Raw genomic sequence first — 18,804 nt, forward strand, 5'->3', positions numbered from 1 at the left:
CAAATAAAGAAGGCTCAGTCCTGAAGAATAACAATGAATTTCTAAAGGCTTCAAGAATCACAAAATGGAAATGAGTTTTCTATCCCTTAAAATCATTATTTAACAGATAAATCAAAGCAAACTACAGACTAAAATGTGATGTTGATTCTTTCCTCTGTCAAAATGAAATGCAAAAGTTAACATTTTTCATTCCAGAAAATAAAATATATGACAAAATAATGTTTATTTCATATTTTCTTGCTTTTTATTATGAAGAAAATGGATGTTATATTTATTTTTTTCTATTGAGAACAGTAAGTGGGTTCAGTATCTATGAAAAAGATATTGGTATATGGGCTCCAGCTGTTTACATTTTTATTATTTATCTATAGTAGGCCTTATTAGATACAGGGTAGTTTCCACGCACCCATGAAACACTTTTCCTCCTCTAAGAGGTTCACAGTCTATCGGGCTTTGTTCCCAGACTCCCTGTTGCAAAATTTTATGAACATTTGATTTGTATGCACCTTTCTGTGCTTGAGGGAAATTTTATTTAGGCTATTTACTGGGCACTTGGGTTTTACTAAATTTGCTGAAAGATTCCATGACTAATTTTTGTTTTGGGTCAACAGTTTATCTAGGGAACCTAATGGACAGCAGACTTCTCTCAGAGTGCTGGTGTGCTGGCTCTCTTCCATGTGCAGTTGTGATGATGATTAGCTCAGCTGCTGCATTGAGAATATTCAAAAGTAATTATTTCATTTGATGAATGCCTTTAGGGACATGACCTTACTCAACAGAATACATAAAGATAAAGCAATGACTAAAGTAACATCCCTCACCCTACCTTTCTGCAGAATTTGGATTAGGATTTGCTGGCTTTATACCAAACCTTTGGATGTTCAAGTGAGTTTTGCAGAACATGAGAGTAATTCTTTTGGGACCAACCAAATTGACGGTCATGGCTCTAACTGAAGACTAGCTGTATGTACAAGCGTGCATATATTGAAGCCTAGACAGGCAGGGAGACAGTGAGTTATTCAGACTTTTTTGTAGAGTAATGGTATGCTTGAGCTATGAGAATTTGCATATGTTAAAGCGAAGCGTTTGGGAGTGATCCTTCTCTTATAGGTCTTAAATAAATTCATGACAGGATGCAATGCAGCAATATGTTCATTTTTTGACAGTTCACAGAAGTGAGTCACAGCTTTTTTTTTTTTTTTTTATATAGTCCATGGTTGGCAGCGGAAGCTGGCAAAGAGTCAACGCACAAGTTGCAGTAAAATCTCCTCGCTATGCAGTGTTTGACCTTGCAGAAGGAAAATCATATGTTTTCCGAGTCTTGTCAGCAAATAAGCATGGCATCAGTGATCCATCTGAAATCACAGAACCTATTCAACCACAAGATACTGTTGGTAAGACATCAATTGTAAAGCATTAATATTAAATATAATTGATATTTTGCAAAATGGAAATAGACAACACTAATTCTAATTAGATTAGTATAATTATGATAATAATAATAAAATAGATTTGTGTTCAATACTATGAAAGATTCAAAACAGACCAAGATGCTAAATTTTAGAAACATTCAAAATTTTTCCTAATGATCACAAGTCTCCTTGTTGAGACCAAGAATTGTTAAAAAAAGTAAATGAATTTTAGTTACTCATTCTTAACAGTGCTTCACTAATGTGACTTGTTAAAAATAGGATAATACAGGTTAATCACTAACTTAGGTAATTATTTTATCTGGCTCAGGTAATTATATACTACCTAATTCCCTACAGTTTAAACTACATAAGGTAGCCTTTTGTTTCTTTATTAGTACTCTGAGTTGCAAATTACTGCTGGTGCAGTATTCCTGTGGCTTGCAGGTGAGTAGATTTCAGGGACAGGAGAAAATTTGTCTACATATTCAGTGGTAACATTCCAAATGGAAGTGAAGTGTTTATCTTGGGGCACATTAAAAAACACAAGTGAAAATTTAGGGAGTGATAATTCATCTTGTTGCTCAAATATTTGGTTTGCTTTTGCAGTTTTGCAGAGGTCATATATAACAGCACTATGTATTGACAGCTGTCACCATAACAGCACGTATCTTACTAGTATGCTTGCTAGAAATATAAATGTTTGCAGTATCTAATATACCATAGTTGACTAAATGTTGATAGATTTTTAATGTTTACCGTAATTCAAAAAAATATAATCTGTCACCTTTAGCTTAATCTGTAACTATGCATGATGAAATAAAAACATCTTTTGCTTTTATGTATTCTTGATTTGATGTCTCATTAATTCATATAAATTATTTAAACCATTCAATATTCCCTAAAGTAAGGAAGAAAAAGACTGTATTTATTTCACTTAGTACAGAAAATAGGCTATCCCTTAGGGGTTAACGCAAGATGTTCTGAATAAATCATAGCTATAGCTGAAAGCAGAATGCAGAAGATGCTATTTTAAAGAGAAACTGCAGGTGTATTTTCAGAGATAGAGTTTACCACCTGAGCTAAAATACATCAGACACACATGGCTCCTTTTAGTTGCCTGCACATAGAGCCGTTTCACTTTCCTGAGGGTGGCTGAGACAACTTCATGGGGATGGCAATCATTGCACAGGAATTATAAGTGGCTTTCTCTCTTGAGCAGAAACTAGAGGATGGATGTGCTATCCTAGGCCATACAAAATGACAATATAGTGCAATTGGATTGAATTGACAATATAGTGCAATTGAGCATTGAGTTTGAGATTAACATCTAAGTTTAGGTATTTCCATGTAGGCATCTACAGATGGTCTAGATGTCTCTGCTCTCACTGTGCCAACTGGAGCCTGGAGGATAAGTTGGCTGATGTTGCCATAAGTTGCCCTATGGCACCTAGCTATGGAGTGTCTACATTGGGGTGAGATTGCTGTTTGGTGACATACGAAGTGATGGTGCCGGACTGTTCTCAGCAATGCCAGATGACCAAAAAAAAAAAAAAAAAGGAGGCAACAGCCACAAATTGTAGCTTAGTAAATTCATGTTGGACTTACTCTCTTAGCGAAAAAGGTGCAAGAGTACAAGGCTGGAAAAGGTGGTGCAGGGAAACTGTGAAATCTCCATTGTCAGAAGTTTTCAAGACTTGGACAAATCCATGACTGACAATTCAGTTTAGCGTTGGGGACAATCCCACTCTCAGTGATAGGTTGGACCAGATGATTCCCAGAGATCTCTTCCAAGAAATGTTCTTGTGCTTCTGTGAAATCCATCTGGCTAAGTGAAGATAAACACTCAGCATTCAAACCTATGCTTCAAGTTGTCCTGAAAAGCTGACCTTTTCTGAACTGGGGTTGTCATTAGCTGAGTGGAAGGCAGTATTTCTCAGTACTTATGATATCACACCTCTACAGTTTATGTGCGTTTCTTACTGATGCAGTAGTGCTACAGAAGCATAAGCTATACATAAACCTCTTATTTGAGAGAGAACATTTGAGAGAGAACTTTTGAGAGAGAACATTTTCATATCTGTATGCCACACTGATATGTGAAAATATTTTCTCCCACAACTGACTCCTCGGAAAACCTATGTAAAATGAGACAAGGGAGCCTCATAGCTTAGAGTAAGTTTACTTTAAGTAAACAAGTAGAAAAATAAATATATATACACACATATCTAGAAGAATCCAGACTTACAGTGAGACAAATGTGCTAAAGTATATATCATATAGCAATATTAATAGAGTAGAAGTCATAGATGTAGTGATTAAATATGATAAAAGTATATCGTGTTGCATCTACCTCAGCTTACTTTTATTTTTATGTATTTCATAACAGTATATGTTTTCTCTCTTTTTCTTAGTTGTCCCATCTGCACCTGGTCGGGTAGTGGCCACAAGGAATACAAAAACATCAGTGGTAGTTCAATGGGATAAACCGAAACATGAAGAGAATTTATATGGCTACTACATTGACTATTCTGTGGTGGGATCAAATCACTGGGAACCTAGCAACCATAAACCTATTAAATATAACAGGTATTGACAATACTTCTGTATCTTGGAGAGGTCTGAAAAGTCTAGGATAGTTTTAAGCCAAGTTACGTGCTAAGCAACAGTGTTATCATGGAAGGTTAATGTTGAATGAATGTGAAGAAACACAGTCTGGAGATTCTCAGAGCTAAGTTTTTCAGATTGCAGGACAGCCTTTCTGCCTCCCCCCACCTTGGTGGTTTTTTTTTTTTTTTCTCCAAAGAGAAGTATCTTTTGTCTATTCCATGATGCCGAGTTATAAGAGCAGGTTCTAGAGACATGATTCTGTATGTCTTGGACAAGAGTAAGGACAAAAAAAAGCCTTTCTTAAAGTCTGGATCGTGTTATGGGGTCAACAGACCTGATGCACATGAGGAAGAGTATGAGAAGGGGAGGGAATTCAGAAGCTTTCCCATGGTTCATGGACACCAGAGCAAAAGGGCAGGCCACATCTGCTATAAACACGGTGGGGAAAGTGCTTCAGCTGCTGACACTACTGTGCTGGAAATCCAGGTCTCCCACCCCAGAAACATCAGGGCCCCCTGACCTGCTATATCTATGGGTAAAGGACAGTAGCCCCTCTTTCTAGTTCCCTTGTCATGACGCTGGTCCTGTCTGTATTACTGATGATTTCTTAGTCCCTCCTGAGAATATCGCACTTCATTATATGATTCTTCAATTTATTTCCTTTGAGACAATCTTACTTACTTTTATCGGAATCAGTCATCAAATATAAAGTTTAGATCTGTAATTTATACTCTCTTATGGGTATATAACGAGCATATTGTGTTGTTTAGTGATTTGTTCATTATTAATTAATTTTGGAAGAACTTTGAATTCTGCTGAATCATTTGGACGAGTAGTCAAGGAATTTGATCAGAGAAAAAGTACAGACTAATTCTTGGTCAGAGGGACTGAGATGGAACAAAAATAGAAAAAATATTCATTTGGTCATATGTGACCATATCCTACAATAAGACGGTTCTGACTATCTGCTACGCTAATTACCTAGAAACTCAGATCAAACCTGAAAGCTGTTCTTGATAGTGACTATGAAAATGCAGTAAAAAATATAGTCCCTTCCCAGAATAGATTAGAATTTAACAGGCCAAAGTTCAGAGGGAATATATTATGGTTTGTTCAGAGGGAATATATTATGGTTTGTGTGACTCAGTAGCTCAGCACTAGCAATTTAACAAGTCCTGTGACTTTTGTTCCAGAGTCCCATCAAATTATGTTGTACTACATCGTGTCATTGTATTATGGTTTCCCTCTCAGAAATATTTTCCTTTGTGAAGCACTCATGAAGTTGAGCTTTCTGACTGTTACCAAGACTTCATGTTACAGCACAGAATGGTTCCTATAAAATAGATACTAATACATTATGCTATTTCTTTTTAACCCAGGTTTGTTGTTCATGGTTTGGAAACTGGAGAGCAGTACGTCTTCCGTGTAAAAGCTGTGAATCCTGTAGGATTCAGTGAAAACTCACAGGAATCAGAGGCTATAACAGTACAGGCAGCCCTTAGTAAGTACGGCTCCATGCAACTCAGCTTCTTGTTTCTGGAAAAAGTTACATATTTTCAGCAATGAACTCCTTTGGTCTCATTTTTTATAACAGTACATTTTGCAGCTATCAAGCATGTCCCTTTAGTGACGTTTATAGCATGTGGCTGTTGGAGAGAAAAGACATTGTTTAAAAAAAAAAAAAAGTTATTCATAATGCCTGTTAGAAACACTGGGTTAGATTCACTATAATGGGCAGGTTGCCTTCTGTTCCTCAGCTGTAACAAAGAAACTGTAAATCTTGATTAAGTTAGACAAGTAGCTTCTAGGTGATTTGGAGTGGTGCAAACCAGATTAGCATGGAATCTGTTCCATTTAGAAGGGTTTCAGGAAACTTTATTACTGTGTGGCTGAACCAAGCAGAAAATTCCCTTTGGCTGCCACAGGTTAGAGCACAATCTACCTCTTCTGGTACCCTGCAAACAAAATTTCAGTGTAAGAACAATCCATTGTGCAACATTCAGTGGGAAGGATACATGCTGAGTGAAAGGCTGGATACTTAATTAGATAGTTATTTAGGAAAAAAAGTAGATCTGGGCTACTATGGGGTCATTTTCCTTTCTGCAGAGTTTCATACTGAAAAATTTAAAGTAGAACACCTTTTCCCCACCTGGATAGCCCCTGTCTTTTGGAGAAGAAGACTAATAGGCACACTTGTCAGAAAAAAATCCTCTAAAAGATTTATAATTCAGAATGGCTATTAGAAGATAAATTTGTATGAGATGGTACTGACAAACTTACTCTATTTGATTTTTTTAGGACAAAGCATGTCTCATATGGGTAGGTGGTGCATGGACACTTGTACATCTATCACCCCTATATTGTAAATGCACTTGCACCTGTTTTTTTTGTCACTGTGTGTTTTGAAGATGAGGGTTGCATGGGGTATGTCACCAAACACAGAGCACATGGACCTTACACCCACTTAGAGGATGTGGATGGCTTTTACCCATTTCAGCAGTCTTAACAGGAATTTAACAGGACTATTTATAGGTGGCTTACCTTAGTATGGCGAGAATCGTTCTGTGATATTATTTTAAGGGCATTTTTAGGAGTTTGGTCATTCTTATTTACCAATAACTGGTAATAATTGCAAAGGCCATGTTTTATGGCCTCAGAGTGTAATATCACTTTTGAAAAAAAGAACAAAAGGTCAGTTCTGCTGATAACTGTTTTCACTCTGATCACTAGTACAGCTGGAAGATCAGGGACTGTATTAAGGGCCTCTGACAACATATTATATTCCGAATGAGGTAAGTCACATTCTTTCAGGTTATACAGGCAATTCAACTGAAAATATCGGATCAGCTTTAGAGGCAGGTGCTTAGCCTGTACTGGCTGCAGTAAAACAGGGTCAAGAAAGCAGTATCTTCAGGCAAACTTTCATGCATGGATGGCAAATACAAAACAGTGATTTCTAGAAAGGGAAACAGTTTTCTTCATCTCTAGGAAGATGCCTGGGTACCATTTCTGCTTTTGCTACAGATGGGTGTAAAGTCATGCAGGGAAACTCATGAAGGAAATGTCTTTTCTGCTTCACTATAGGTTAAGCTAGTTGAAGTCTAAATATTTTCTATTCCTTATAGGAAAGAAAGCACTCGCAGTCCAAAGTAGACATATAATATGGGGATAGGATGGAAAAAACGTGAAGGCCATAGATCAGATAGTCATATGACTTCATTTCATTCAAGTTCATAGCCTTTTTTTTTTTTTTTTCTTATTGGGTGATTCTTACTGTATTCCAAAATTACTTGAGCAGTTGGTTCTTGGTTCTTAGCAGAAAAAGATCTTCTGGTCCATTTCAATCTTCAAGCATAATGTTTAGTCTGGAATAATTTTTGCTGGCATTACCATTTCCATACCAAAGATCATCTATTCCTTCTTGCTATCTCCTGAGAGGGCAGCACATTTGGCAGATGCTTCAAAAGCATCCATATTTATGTTTAGAGATAAAATTAATGTTGACTGGCAGCTTTACACCTACTTTATTACTGATATGCAACTGATAGCAGTACGCTGCAGAAAACAAAAGCAATACGAAAAACACCAAACAACTTCAACACTGCAGTGCTTTAGACTCTGTCCTAACTCTCAGGATGCTTATTTTCTTACAGCTTGCCCATCATATCCTCATGGTATCACACTTCTGAACTGTGATGGTCATTCGATGACCCTTGGCTGGAAAGCACCGAGGTACAGTGGAGGTTCACCAATCCTTGGTTATTATATGGATAAACGGGAAGCTAACCATCAAAACTGGCATGAAGTCAATTCTTCCCTTATTACCCAGACAATTTATACGGTTGGTACTTTTTAATCCTTGTCTTTCTGGAAATGATTTGTACTATTCCTTTGCTTTCAGCAGAGGTCTGCTTTCTTGCAGAAAAATTCTTTAAATACATACTACGAGAAAAACAGGCCCTTCCGTTGTGTGTTTTGCAGTGCAACAAGCCTAAAACCTGTGGTAGAGAATCAGTGCCATTCCCTGCTATGAAATTCTAAGACCAATAAGGCCATTCAGATGAGGAAACTTTTGAGGAAAAAGTTGTGAAGCACATTTTTCATAAAGAACAAGATGAGTCATAAAATGCTTCATAAACTGTATTCATTAATGAGCACTATAAGTGTCATCACTGTAATAACATGCAGAGAAAGGATGGAAGCATTTAGCAGGACAGATGACCATGCTGTCTGTAGAACTGGAGGCTTGTAAATGAAATAGAGGTGGGCTGAGAACAAATGTAACTGTCCCTGTTCTTACTCTCAAAATCTGCCTTCAGCTGGAAAGGGAAGTATATTAATAAAACTAGCATTATGCCTCATTGCCTCCTTTCCAGAGTACCAAAGCGATGATTTTAGTTTTGAAATGAATTACTTCTGGTTGTGCTTGCAATGTATTCAATGTTTCTTAAAAGAGGAAAATTTTGATGTGAACTTCCATGAGGAAAGGATAGGAAGATAGGATGTAGCAAGTAATTAATCAATCTGACACTTGTTAAATTAAGTTAAACAATCAGATTCTATTCCCAAATACTGAATTTTATTTCTACAAGTCTGCAACTTTCCTACAAATCTCAGGGTAAAAGTAACTCTTTAGAAGATATTTGACACTAAGGTAGAAAATCATGCTGCAGATGAGCTCAGGAAAAATGTATTATGCACAGAAAACAGCCAGCAACACTCAAGTGTGTGTATGCTTGTTAGTGAGTTTGTAACTGACATTTCTGACATAGCAGATGAAGCGTGGATGTTGAGAAGTAAAAAAGGGTGGGTAGGATAGACATGAAAGGGCAATACTAAGCAATGATTTCCAGATATTTTCATTTTTAATGCATTTGTAAACAAATGATTAATGTAAATTAAGGAAAACCATTCAGAGTTTAATTAATTGGATATTTAAGTCTCAGTCCTGCCAGTAGCTCTACTTGTGCCTGAAGGTGCATCTTCACACATTAGTTTGAATGACTGGAATCTGAAATACTGATGGGAAATAAAAGCAAAACATCTTTTAGTAGCACAGAATATTTTATGACATACTGCAAGCAGAGAAGGTTCTGAGATACACAGTGCAGCACTGGGAAATCACTAAAGGTTTAACCCTCTCTGATTAATCATTCTATGGGAACCCCACAAATATACTTTCCCTTAATAACCTGGGATTTCAAAACTGATTTTGCAGATTGAATTGTTATTTTGTCTTGTGAATCACACTATACAGCTCTCTATCTTCAGGAAATTCTGCCTAAACTGTATTAGTGCCTGACTTCCTAGTTTATGTTGTTTGCTTTGGTCTTGTATTTGATGCTATCCCATAATAGGTTTGTCACCATCCCATCATATGTTTATTACCATCATGCCAAAATCCTTTTTTTTTGTGTCACATTTTCCCAGATAATATAGTAATAGTTTATTTGTGAAAATCTAAAACTGTTCAATATCTCTACTAGAGGTATTAGCCTCAGCTGACTCTTCCTCTTGACACATATGATTAAGTATAACTTCAGGAAAATTATGCAGAGGGCTGAGGTGTAGAAGATTTGTTTATTGTATTTAGGTGGCCTGGAAGAGGAAGGATGAAAAATGGTTTCTCCCATGAGGCACTCAGGGTGTCAGGAAGCTCATGCCATATGGCTTGTCTACCTTGACCTCAAAATCTGAGATGGTGATGTGGTGATGGACTCATTAAATAAGTCAGGGTTCATTTACCAGGGATGTTTGCAGAGGTATAGCATGGATTCTGGCCATCCCATTTCCAGTGCTTGCTTCCTCACTTTGTAATGGTAGGTAATATTAAGAGAAACACGCATATAAGCCAGAAGAAATTGCTGAGAAAATATTTCCCAGAGTTATATCAGCACACTGTGGAACTAATTGGATTGGCTTTTCCTTTAGTTTCCTGTTGTTTTCCTTTCATCCCTGATCAGTCCATTATGACATCTTTAGACCAAAATGCTGTTCAAACTCTTGCTTAAGTGAATGGCTTATGAATAGACATTCATAAGCAATTCAAGAAACTATTTCATGCAAGAACACTCAGCCATAAGTATCTACTGGTGGTCATTCATTGAGTGGACTCCCTGGACCTTTTACAGCCTCTTGTGACGATATATTGGAAGCTGTTATTCCAAGGCAGATGCAGCCGAAACATGGAAGTACAATGTAGATCTCTGCAGCATGTTTGGTTTAAGAGTAAAATCTTCAAATTTGATCTTTCTAGTACTCCAGCACATCAGTAAGACATGATAATTAACCAATGCTTATTTTTAAGTATTTTATTTATTAAAAAAATAGAAATCATAGCTTTTGGTATATTGAATTGTTTCCTCAAAAAAGGTAGAGGATTTGACAGAAGATGCCTTCTATGAATTCAAAGTTGCTGCTGCAAATGTGGTTGGAATAGGTCAACCTTCAGATCCCAGCGAACATTTTAAGTGTAAAGCCTGGACTATGCCAGAACCTGGTAAGTATATTAGTTTCACATGAATTCAGTTCAATATAAACTCCTTGAAACTCAGTTGGCACAGTATTCCAGCCAAACCCTGCTGTGTGTCTTTTGGGTAATTTCTGCCATATTACGTGTTGAGATTGCCATTGCTTTTGAGATCTCCTGTTAAAAGCTACCTCCACATCCCCACTGGTGACATGGAATGTCCTGAGAAGTGAGTGATGTCTACTTAGCTTGCTTAGTGTCTCCTTCTTTCACTGCCCACATCAGCTCAGAGCAGAAAGTCTTCAGTCTTTAGTGTATGTTTTTACCTCTAGCAGCTCTTCACCCCCAGCCCTACAAGCTCCACTTTGCACTCACCACCTGTACAATATATAGGCATCTCTGCACCATAATTGCAGTCTATTAAGAATATTCCTCGTGTTTCAGACTCCAAACCCATGTTTTTTGGTCATGAGACAGAGCAGGGGCCTGTTTCCTGACACAGAGGCAAGCAGCACAGTATAGATTACACTTTACAGCTAAATTCTCCCAGTCTCAACTAGTGTGCCTTTAATCATGTGTTTCCTCTGACTGTGCTTAGGTGTTACCTGAGAGGTTATTATTAGCCAGGTGTTAGAACAATTGTGCTAGCAAACAGACATAGCAATGACTGCATGCTAGTACTCAAACCTGTGTTTAGGCTGTCTGTGGTTCACCAGTGTAGAGGTATATGAAGACTGTTAATTGCAATGGCAACTCTGTAAAAAGTGTTAATTAAGAAGTATTGTGAATTCAGATCCCCCAGCAAAAGAAAGTCAAGCTTCAGTCTACCTCATGTGAGCATGTAAATCTGTGCCTAAATGTTAGACAGCTAGGGAATTGGTTCTCCTCAGTAATGCTCTAGTTCTGTAAATAAACTATGAAAGGGTTTTTGAATGCCCATTCTGCTTATTTAATGACACCCTTGCTCATACTGAGCAACACTTTTGCTGAAGCTATTTCTGATGTCTGGTACTGATTTACTTGAACAAAACGTCACAGTACAGTCCATAATGAAAACACAGGCACCTCCCACCTTCTTTTCCCCAAAATGCTGTAAAATACTGCTGTGTTAAGTAGAATTCTATTTATGACATTGAGCTTTGGTATGCAATTAAGGATCCATTCTAATACTTGTTTACATCACAGGAGCTGTCTAACACCTACACACATCTGTTTCTTGCCTAAATGTTCATGCAGTTATTTTCTCAGCACAGAAAAAAAAAATCCAACTCCTAAATCTAGTTTTGTAAAAGTATTGCAATATGTAAAAAGTAATTCTTGCCTGGAAGAAGAAACAATCCACTAAGATCATGGAATCTTTTGCTAAGAAAGACTCTCAAATATAATGTAATTCAGCTGCTTGCCCACATGCAGGATCAGCTGTACCTATCTCATTTACAGATGCTTGTCTAATCCACCCTTAAAGATTTCTACTCATGAAAAAGTCCAGGGTCTTTGGACAAGTTCTATTCCTAATCTTACTATGCTTACAGTTTAAAAGCTTTTCTGCTATTCCTGAATCTCTCTTCCTGCAATCTAAGCCTGTTTGCTTCTTGTCCTGTCCACCAAGGACACAAAGAGGAAATTATTATTTTCTTCTATGCAACAGCTTTTCTATGTGTTTAAAGGCCTTATCAGACCCCTAGCTTTCCCCTTAAGTTGACCCAATCTATTTCATGCAACCTTTACCATAGATCTTGTATTTCCCGTCTCTAAATAAACATATTTTTTTGTTATTCTTTGTACTTGAAGTCCAAGTTGAACTTGAACTTCTAGTTGGTTCATGTCTTTCTTGAACGGCAGCGCACAAATTGCAGACGTTATTTCAAAGAAATATTTTTCAATGCTGAGCAAAGGTAACACCACACCTCCTACAATAATTTGCCTGCTTACAAATCCCCTTCTACTTGTATTTTAAAAGAAAACATTACACTGTTGTGCTAAGTTCCAACTTTACTTCTTTTAATGCAAAATTCTTTCCTGCAAAACCGCTTGTCAGAGAGTTGTTCACATTTTCTAGTTAAATTCTTCTGAGTTCATAAATCTTACCATATGGATTTAATGACATGGCAAAGCTGTCAATAACAAATGTTTAATCTCCTGACCTTAACTCCCCCTGTGTTAATTACATTTTCCTATAATTTTGCAATATTTAGTATAAATGCATCATCAGTGGAACGATTATTTTCCTTAAAGAAAGCATCTGTTATTTATACTCTCTACAGTGTCTTAAAACGTCAGTGAAATTGCCTAATATAGTAAACAAGTGAAGATTATCTTTCATTTTAAATGATACATAAAGAAATAAAATAAAACGCACTTTCAGGTAATGAAGAGAGTGAAATTTCCATTTTCATAATTAACAATCTGACCTTTCTACTCCTTGGCTGATTACATTGTTCTCATTACGAAACTAGTTGAAAGGAGAGTATTGCATTTTTCCTGCTTAAAAAACTCACCACAACCAACCAATCTCTTTTTTAGAATAAGTTTTTAAACAATGACTTAGCAATAATGAAAATAAATAATTGAGATTTAAGACTAGAAGAAAGAGGCTGACTCTTCCCTGACTTACTAAAGATACTGAAGACTAATGTAATGTGACTGCAATATAGTCCCAGTGTCAATGAAATATTCTTCCACATTTGATATGGAAGGGAGATTTCCTTAGAAAGGCCAGACTCCCTTGCAGAATTGCCAGCATGAGTGATGGATTCCTTGCCCAGAGCCTATAATTATTTCATCCTTTTGAAGAACTCTAGTCTTAGGTATCTCTCTGAGCCTCTGAAAGTCAGCAATGATAGCTAATGAATTATTTTACATTACTTTAAAAGAAAAAAAAGAAACATCTGTGGTCTCAGAATCCTCAGAATTGAACATACTTCATTACACATTTTCTTCTACTGTCTAGATTTCTAGCAGGTGTAGCTGCCAGCAGAATTTTAATTATCTGTGGATATATAGACATTTAGGTTGGGATTTTTAAAGTGCCCTCAGACAAGGCTTTAGGCTCCTTAAAAACTGCAGTCTTTCCATGAGAAATCTTGTATTTGTCCTCATAAGGTCTGCAACAGGTACTCGTGCCTTTTTTTTTTTTTTTTTTCTGAAATGTACTTATCCACTCCGGAGAAACAATTTTCTTTTTTTTTTTTTCATATTTGCTGAATATTGTCTTTTGCAAATTTAATGTTCATTCATTACTGGTTAATATCATGTAGGCTTGAACGACAGTCAATCAAGCTTATTTGTAAGGCTTTTCACTTTTAAAAAATTTTAAATGGTGAGATATATTATAGGGAAAATTAATGTCTTGAATTAGGCCAAACTGACAACACTGAGAAAATCCCTATATCTTGGGTACTTTCAGGTTTCCTTACTCTAAATTTAAATCACAAGAAACAAGCTTCCAGTTATATTATTTGGTTGAATATCAGTATTCTGTTATGAGTGTATTCACCATGGTAGGAAATTGATATGATTATGCTTTTATAATCTACTGGTATAAATAAATATTAAGAGTATAGCAGAAAATGAATGCTACAAGTTAAACTGAATATCACTAGAACAGTTAAATGAAGAAGGAAAGTATAGTAGGGAGAACATAACCTGACAGCCGCAAAGGTATGAACTCTCACTTATTCATAGAGCATCAGGATGGTTTTGGTGTAAACAGCTCTCCTAACAAATATTTTCTTGAGAAGTTCTTCTTGGTTATCGTTATCCACCTCACAATGGTAAATTCTCTGTCAGGGAATGAGAAAGCTGATCCAAAGTTCACTTGTGACAGTGGGTTTTGGATTACTCTGAAGGATCCCGGTTCATGTATACCAACAAAAAAATAAAACCCCTGGTGCTAAATTGTAAACCTGAGTCAGGCTCTGTGGAGCAACTTCTGTGAAGCTTCTGTGAAGCTGGTGAATGAAATATTAGACAAAAATCCTCTGTTGCTTGTTGGAAAATTTTGAACTGCATGGATTTTTCCACATGAATAACTTTCCCTTAAAATGGAGTTACTGAGATCTAGCTGAGACCGTATGCTTCAGAATACTAATGTCATTGACTGCATGAAAGAGGTATTGCTGTACACAACCATGAGGGGAAAATGACCTGAATACCACATATACCAGGTTTATTGTAAAGGATGAGATTTTTGAAAGCGAACACAGTCAAAAGAAAACTGAAGTGGTGCATTATGGCCTCTACAAGGCAGTTTGCAAAACTTTATTATATTGAAATGAACTTCCAGCATTCGAAATATTTTAGGTCCTGCCTATGGTCTCACGATTTGTGAAGTTAGAAATACATCACTGGTTCTTCTGTGGAAAGCTCCTGTGTATGAAGGCAAAAGCCCTATTACTGGATATTTAGTGGACTATAAGGAAGTAGACACAGAAGACTGGATCACTGCTAATGAAAAACCTACTTCAAAGCGCTATTTTAAGGTAACACTCTAATTAGTTAGTATTAATTCAAAACTGAGTTCTAAAAGCACCTGGTTGAGTACAACAAAGATTTGTACTTGAAATTAGGCTTCTGCTAACATCTTCATATAAGTAAACAACAGAGTTTAGATTGATTTTTAAACTGGCTTTGCTCTTTATCTTGTTCAAGGTCACTGATTTACATGAGGGTCACACCTATGTTTTCAAAGTTCGTGCAGTGAATGATGCTGGGGTAGGCAAGTCATCTGAGATATCTGAACCAGTGCTTGTCGAGGCACGTCCAGGTAATGAACTGTTTTACCTCCTCTGCTCCTAAACTTCTGAAATACTTAGAAGTGGATTTAATCAATCTGATTTGATATTGTGGAACAGGTAAGTATATAAAGAGTTAAGAAGCTCTTGCTCCTAAAATTTAAAGAAGAAAATCATGTAGATACGGAGGTACTGTCAACACTTTTCTTTTTACTTACTGCAGGAAATATTTGATAATCAGTTAGTCTAGTTTTTATTCTCATAAACAAAGGTGCTACTTCCTGTGACCAAAAAGAAGTATGATGATACATTTATTAAAGCTTGAAGAGTAATAATAACATTAATTTCCTTAAACTGTTAATATCTTCTCATATTCAGCTGCACTTTATAGATTTGTTTCTCAATAAGCATTTATTATTTTTAGTATTCCTTTTTTTTGTGTGTGGAGTAAGAATCTTGCTAGTATGTGATGCTGAGTCAGTATATGACAAAAACACGCTTTGAGATCTGCAAGATAAATATCTGTTAGTGAAGACGGACAAAATTTGCACAGGCTTTAGTAACTTCTGAATTGCAGCTCAAAAGAAAAATACAGCCTTGACATTTGAGTTTATTCCTATTTTGCAGGAACAAAAGAAATCTTTTCAGGTGTGGACGAGGAAGGTAATATTTACTTGGCTTTTGTGTGCAAAGAAGCCACAGATGCATCTGATTTTCTGTGGGGTAAATCGTATGAAGAGATTGATGATTTTGATAAGTTTAAGATTGAAACAGAAGGAAATCAGTAAGTCATACCAGTCTACCATATATTAGACGTTTGTCTTGTTAAAAATCTCAATATCATGAGAAACCCTGCTAATTATATTCTTCTTTATTGATGATTTTAGTTCTAAGCTGTACTTCAAAAATCCTGATAAATCAGACTTGGGAACTTATTCCATCTCAGTTACTGACACAGATGGGGTTTCATCCAGCTTTGTTATGGATGAAGAAGGTAAGGTCCTTACCATCTCAAGTCTTTCTTAATTTTATCACCTCAACTGCACTAAAAATTATCCAAGGGGAAAAAAAAAAAAAGAATGCCACAACTCTCCCATTTTTTCCTATGCATTAAGGAAAAACAAAAAAGACCACACAACGTGCTTTGCGTGATTACTTATTTTCCCGATTATCACAATAATGAAAGCTGGGATAACTTCAGGAGCCTAATATAGAGACAGACCTTGAGGATCTAAATATCATTTCATATAACTGAGAAGAAGAGAATTAGTGAGAAGAATATGAACAGGAGGATGTTGCTTCAACAAGATCTGAATACATTGAGTTAAATTTTTCTTTGCCTTAAATTTATATTAGTTTTGCTTTAATTCATTGTAGCTATCTTGTTTCACTGGAGTTGCAATGAATTTGCTAAAGTCTGACTTTGGTTTACTATTGAGAGCTGCTGAGGTGAAAGGCAAAGGGAGGGACTTTCCTATTTTGAAATAGCACAAAAATTAATTTGGTGCTTTCCCGGTCCATAGGCTGTAATTGCTATGGCCAGTTCCTTACGCATGAAAATCCCTCTACTTCATTCTTTTTAAGTAATTTAAGGAGATGACATGAGATTGTGTGAGTCTGTTAGTAGGCTGAACTTTTATCACAGTGCAAACCATATGAAACCTTGCTTTCAAAGTAGATGTTGAGAAGAAATCCATATACAGCCGCAAAAAATATGGTTCTCCAGGACATGGACCATTTGTGTGGGCTATTAGTCTTTACCAATATCTACTTCTTGTGGTAAAGCTAAACTTGCAATATTTTTATTTTTCCAATAAATACTGTAGGAAAAGACAGGTATGCATTTGATCATGAGAACTCCCCTTTGGCTTAGTTTTGAAGCACCACTCTGAAACCTGTCTGTAAGTCTTGTCACCGTCAGTCCTACCTTTGAAGATTTTTTTTTTTAAAAAAAAGAGCACTGAAGGTGTTTCCCATCCCACACATATCTCATGTCTTCTCTGGTAATATCTGTCACATAGATTTACATTGTTTGTATTGGATCCCTGCACAAGTGTCAGATTTTTTATTCTATCACTGAAAACCATTATTTCACTACCCACTTCCTCAAATACTATAAATTCTTGAATTTTCTTAAATCCTTGACCATGTCGTAAATCTTTGCTAATTTTCTCTGGTCTTTACATTATCTTTAATTTTGGAATTGGCAGTAATGTTCATCTTCCAAATCTTTATTAGTAATGAATATGATAAATAGGGTTAGTATGTAAATCTAACCAAGTGATTTCTAGACACTCGCACAGCCTTCATGAGGATTTAATGCATTAAATAGAATTTTCTGTACCTTTTTCAGACTTACCTGTGCTCAATTTTGTTTCCTGCCACAGTAAAACAAGCATTTCAGGTAGTGTTAGAAAGAAAGTCAGCAGATAAAGGAACTGCATTCGCTGCTTAGAAACTATTCTCTCCCATCTTTCATTTAAATTCCATGGACATTTAAAAATATTTCTTTCCCTTGTTTAGATTGATTCACATCAGACAGTGTTTATGAAAATGCATGAAGTAGGAACACTCTTCAAATCCATGTATCAGAATTCAAAGTTTATGAAATCTTATTTTTTAGTAATCATTTTCTGAAGAGAGTTGGGTATTTCACATATAAGACTCAAGGGGATTATCTGCTGATTCTGATATGTACCTTAATTGAGACTTGTTTTGTTACCATATTTTTCTGAATAAATTAAAACATGAGTATTTTTCTTAATTTCAGAGCTGGAACGTTTGATGGCATTAAGCCATGAAATAAAGAATCCAAGTAAGTCGAAGGCCTGAATATATTTGATACTTCTAGAAGAAATATATTTACATACTAATGACTGGAGTTCCAAAAAGGTTCTTCCTGAGACAACAGCAGCTTCATTTTTCATGGAACTATATGCTTCCTTATAATTCCATTCATTTAGAAGAATATCAGTTTGCATTGAATAAAATCATCCTTGCCCAAAAGTCTTCTGAAGTTTAAATTTGACAACAGACTACAGGTTGCTACTAGCCAATTCCTTAAATAATGTGCAAACTGTAAGATGTAAATTCTTTTCTCTCTTTGAGAGATTAATTTAAAAATCAGCCAAAGACTGCGTTAGACTTTGCTTCCCTGCATAAAATTTATGCTATGTTCAGCATTCCATAAATAATGGAGAGATACTAATGTGTTACAATAGTGCTTTTTCTCACAAGGATTCATGCATTATTGACTTTTGATTGCTTTTTTTTCTGCAGCAATACCTCTGAAATCAGAATTAGCTTATGAAGTTCTTGAGAAAGGAGAAGTTCGTTTCTGGATTCAGGCTGAAAGCTTGTCACCAAATTCTACCTTCAGATTCGTTATTAACGATAAAGAAGTTGAAAACAGCGATGTAAGTACATATTGAGTACTATATACATATATGGGATTTTGTTTAACAAAACTTTATGCATTAACAAGTATTCAATTTCTATAGTTGCTTAAAATCATACTATTAAGGTCTGATAGGAATGCCAATTTTTAACTTAAATATTATTCCTTTTCTTTATGGAATTCCTG

At 36.0% G+C, this 18,804-nt stretch overlaps 1 protein-coding gene across 2 annotated transcripts in view; it reads left to right on the plus strand.

The window, feature by feature from the left end:
- The window catches only part of MYOM2 (myomesin 2), an 81,631-nt gene that overhangs the window by 35,928 nt on the left and 26,899 nt on the right, over positions 1 to 18,804 (plus strand). For both annotated transcript variants that reach the window (XM_065632692.1, XM_065632693.1), the window contains 11 exons: positions 1,211 to 1,394; positions 3,824 to 3,998; positions 5,399 to 5,520; positions 7,673 to 7,860; positions 10,392 to 10,518; positions 14,791 to 14,969; positions 15,139 to 15,253; positions 15,849 to 16,005; positions 16,109 to 16,215; positions 17,992 to 18,036; positions 18,501 to 18,637. In XM_065632692.1, coding sequence (XP_065488764.1) covers positions 1,211 to 1,394; positions 3,824 to 3,998; positions 5,399 to 5,520; positions 7,673 to 7,860; positions 10,392 to 10,518; positions 14,791 to 14,969; positions 15,139 to 15,253; positions 15,849 to 16,005; positions 16,109 to 16,215; positions 17,992 to 18,036; positions 18,501 to 18,637 — 1,536 coding nt within the window. The remainder of the gene's footprint in view (positions 1 to 1,210; positions 1,395 to 3,823; positions 3,999 to 5,398; positions 5,521 to 7,672; positions 7,861 to 10,391; positions 10,519 to 14,790; positions 14,970 to 15,138; positions 15,254 to 15,848; positions 16,006 to 16,108; positions 16,216 to 17,991; positions 18,037 to 18,500; positions 18,638 to 18,804) is intronic.

The sequence above is a fragment of the Caloenas nicobarica genome, chromosome 3 (genome assembly GCF_036013445.1).
Source record: "Caloenas nicobarica isolate bCalNic1 chromosome 3, bCalNic1.hap1, whole genome shotgun sequence".
Lineage (NCBI taxonomy): Eukaryota > Metazoa > Chordata > Aves > Columbiformes > Columbidae > Caloenas > Caloenas nicobarica.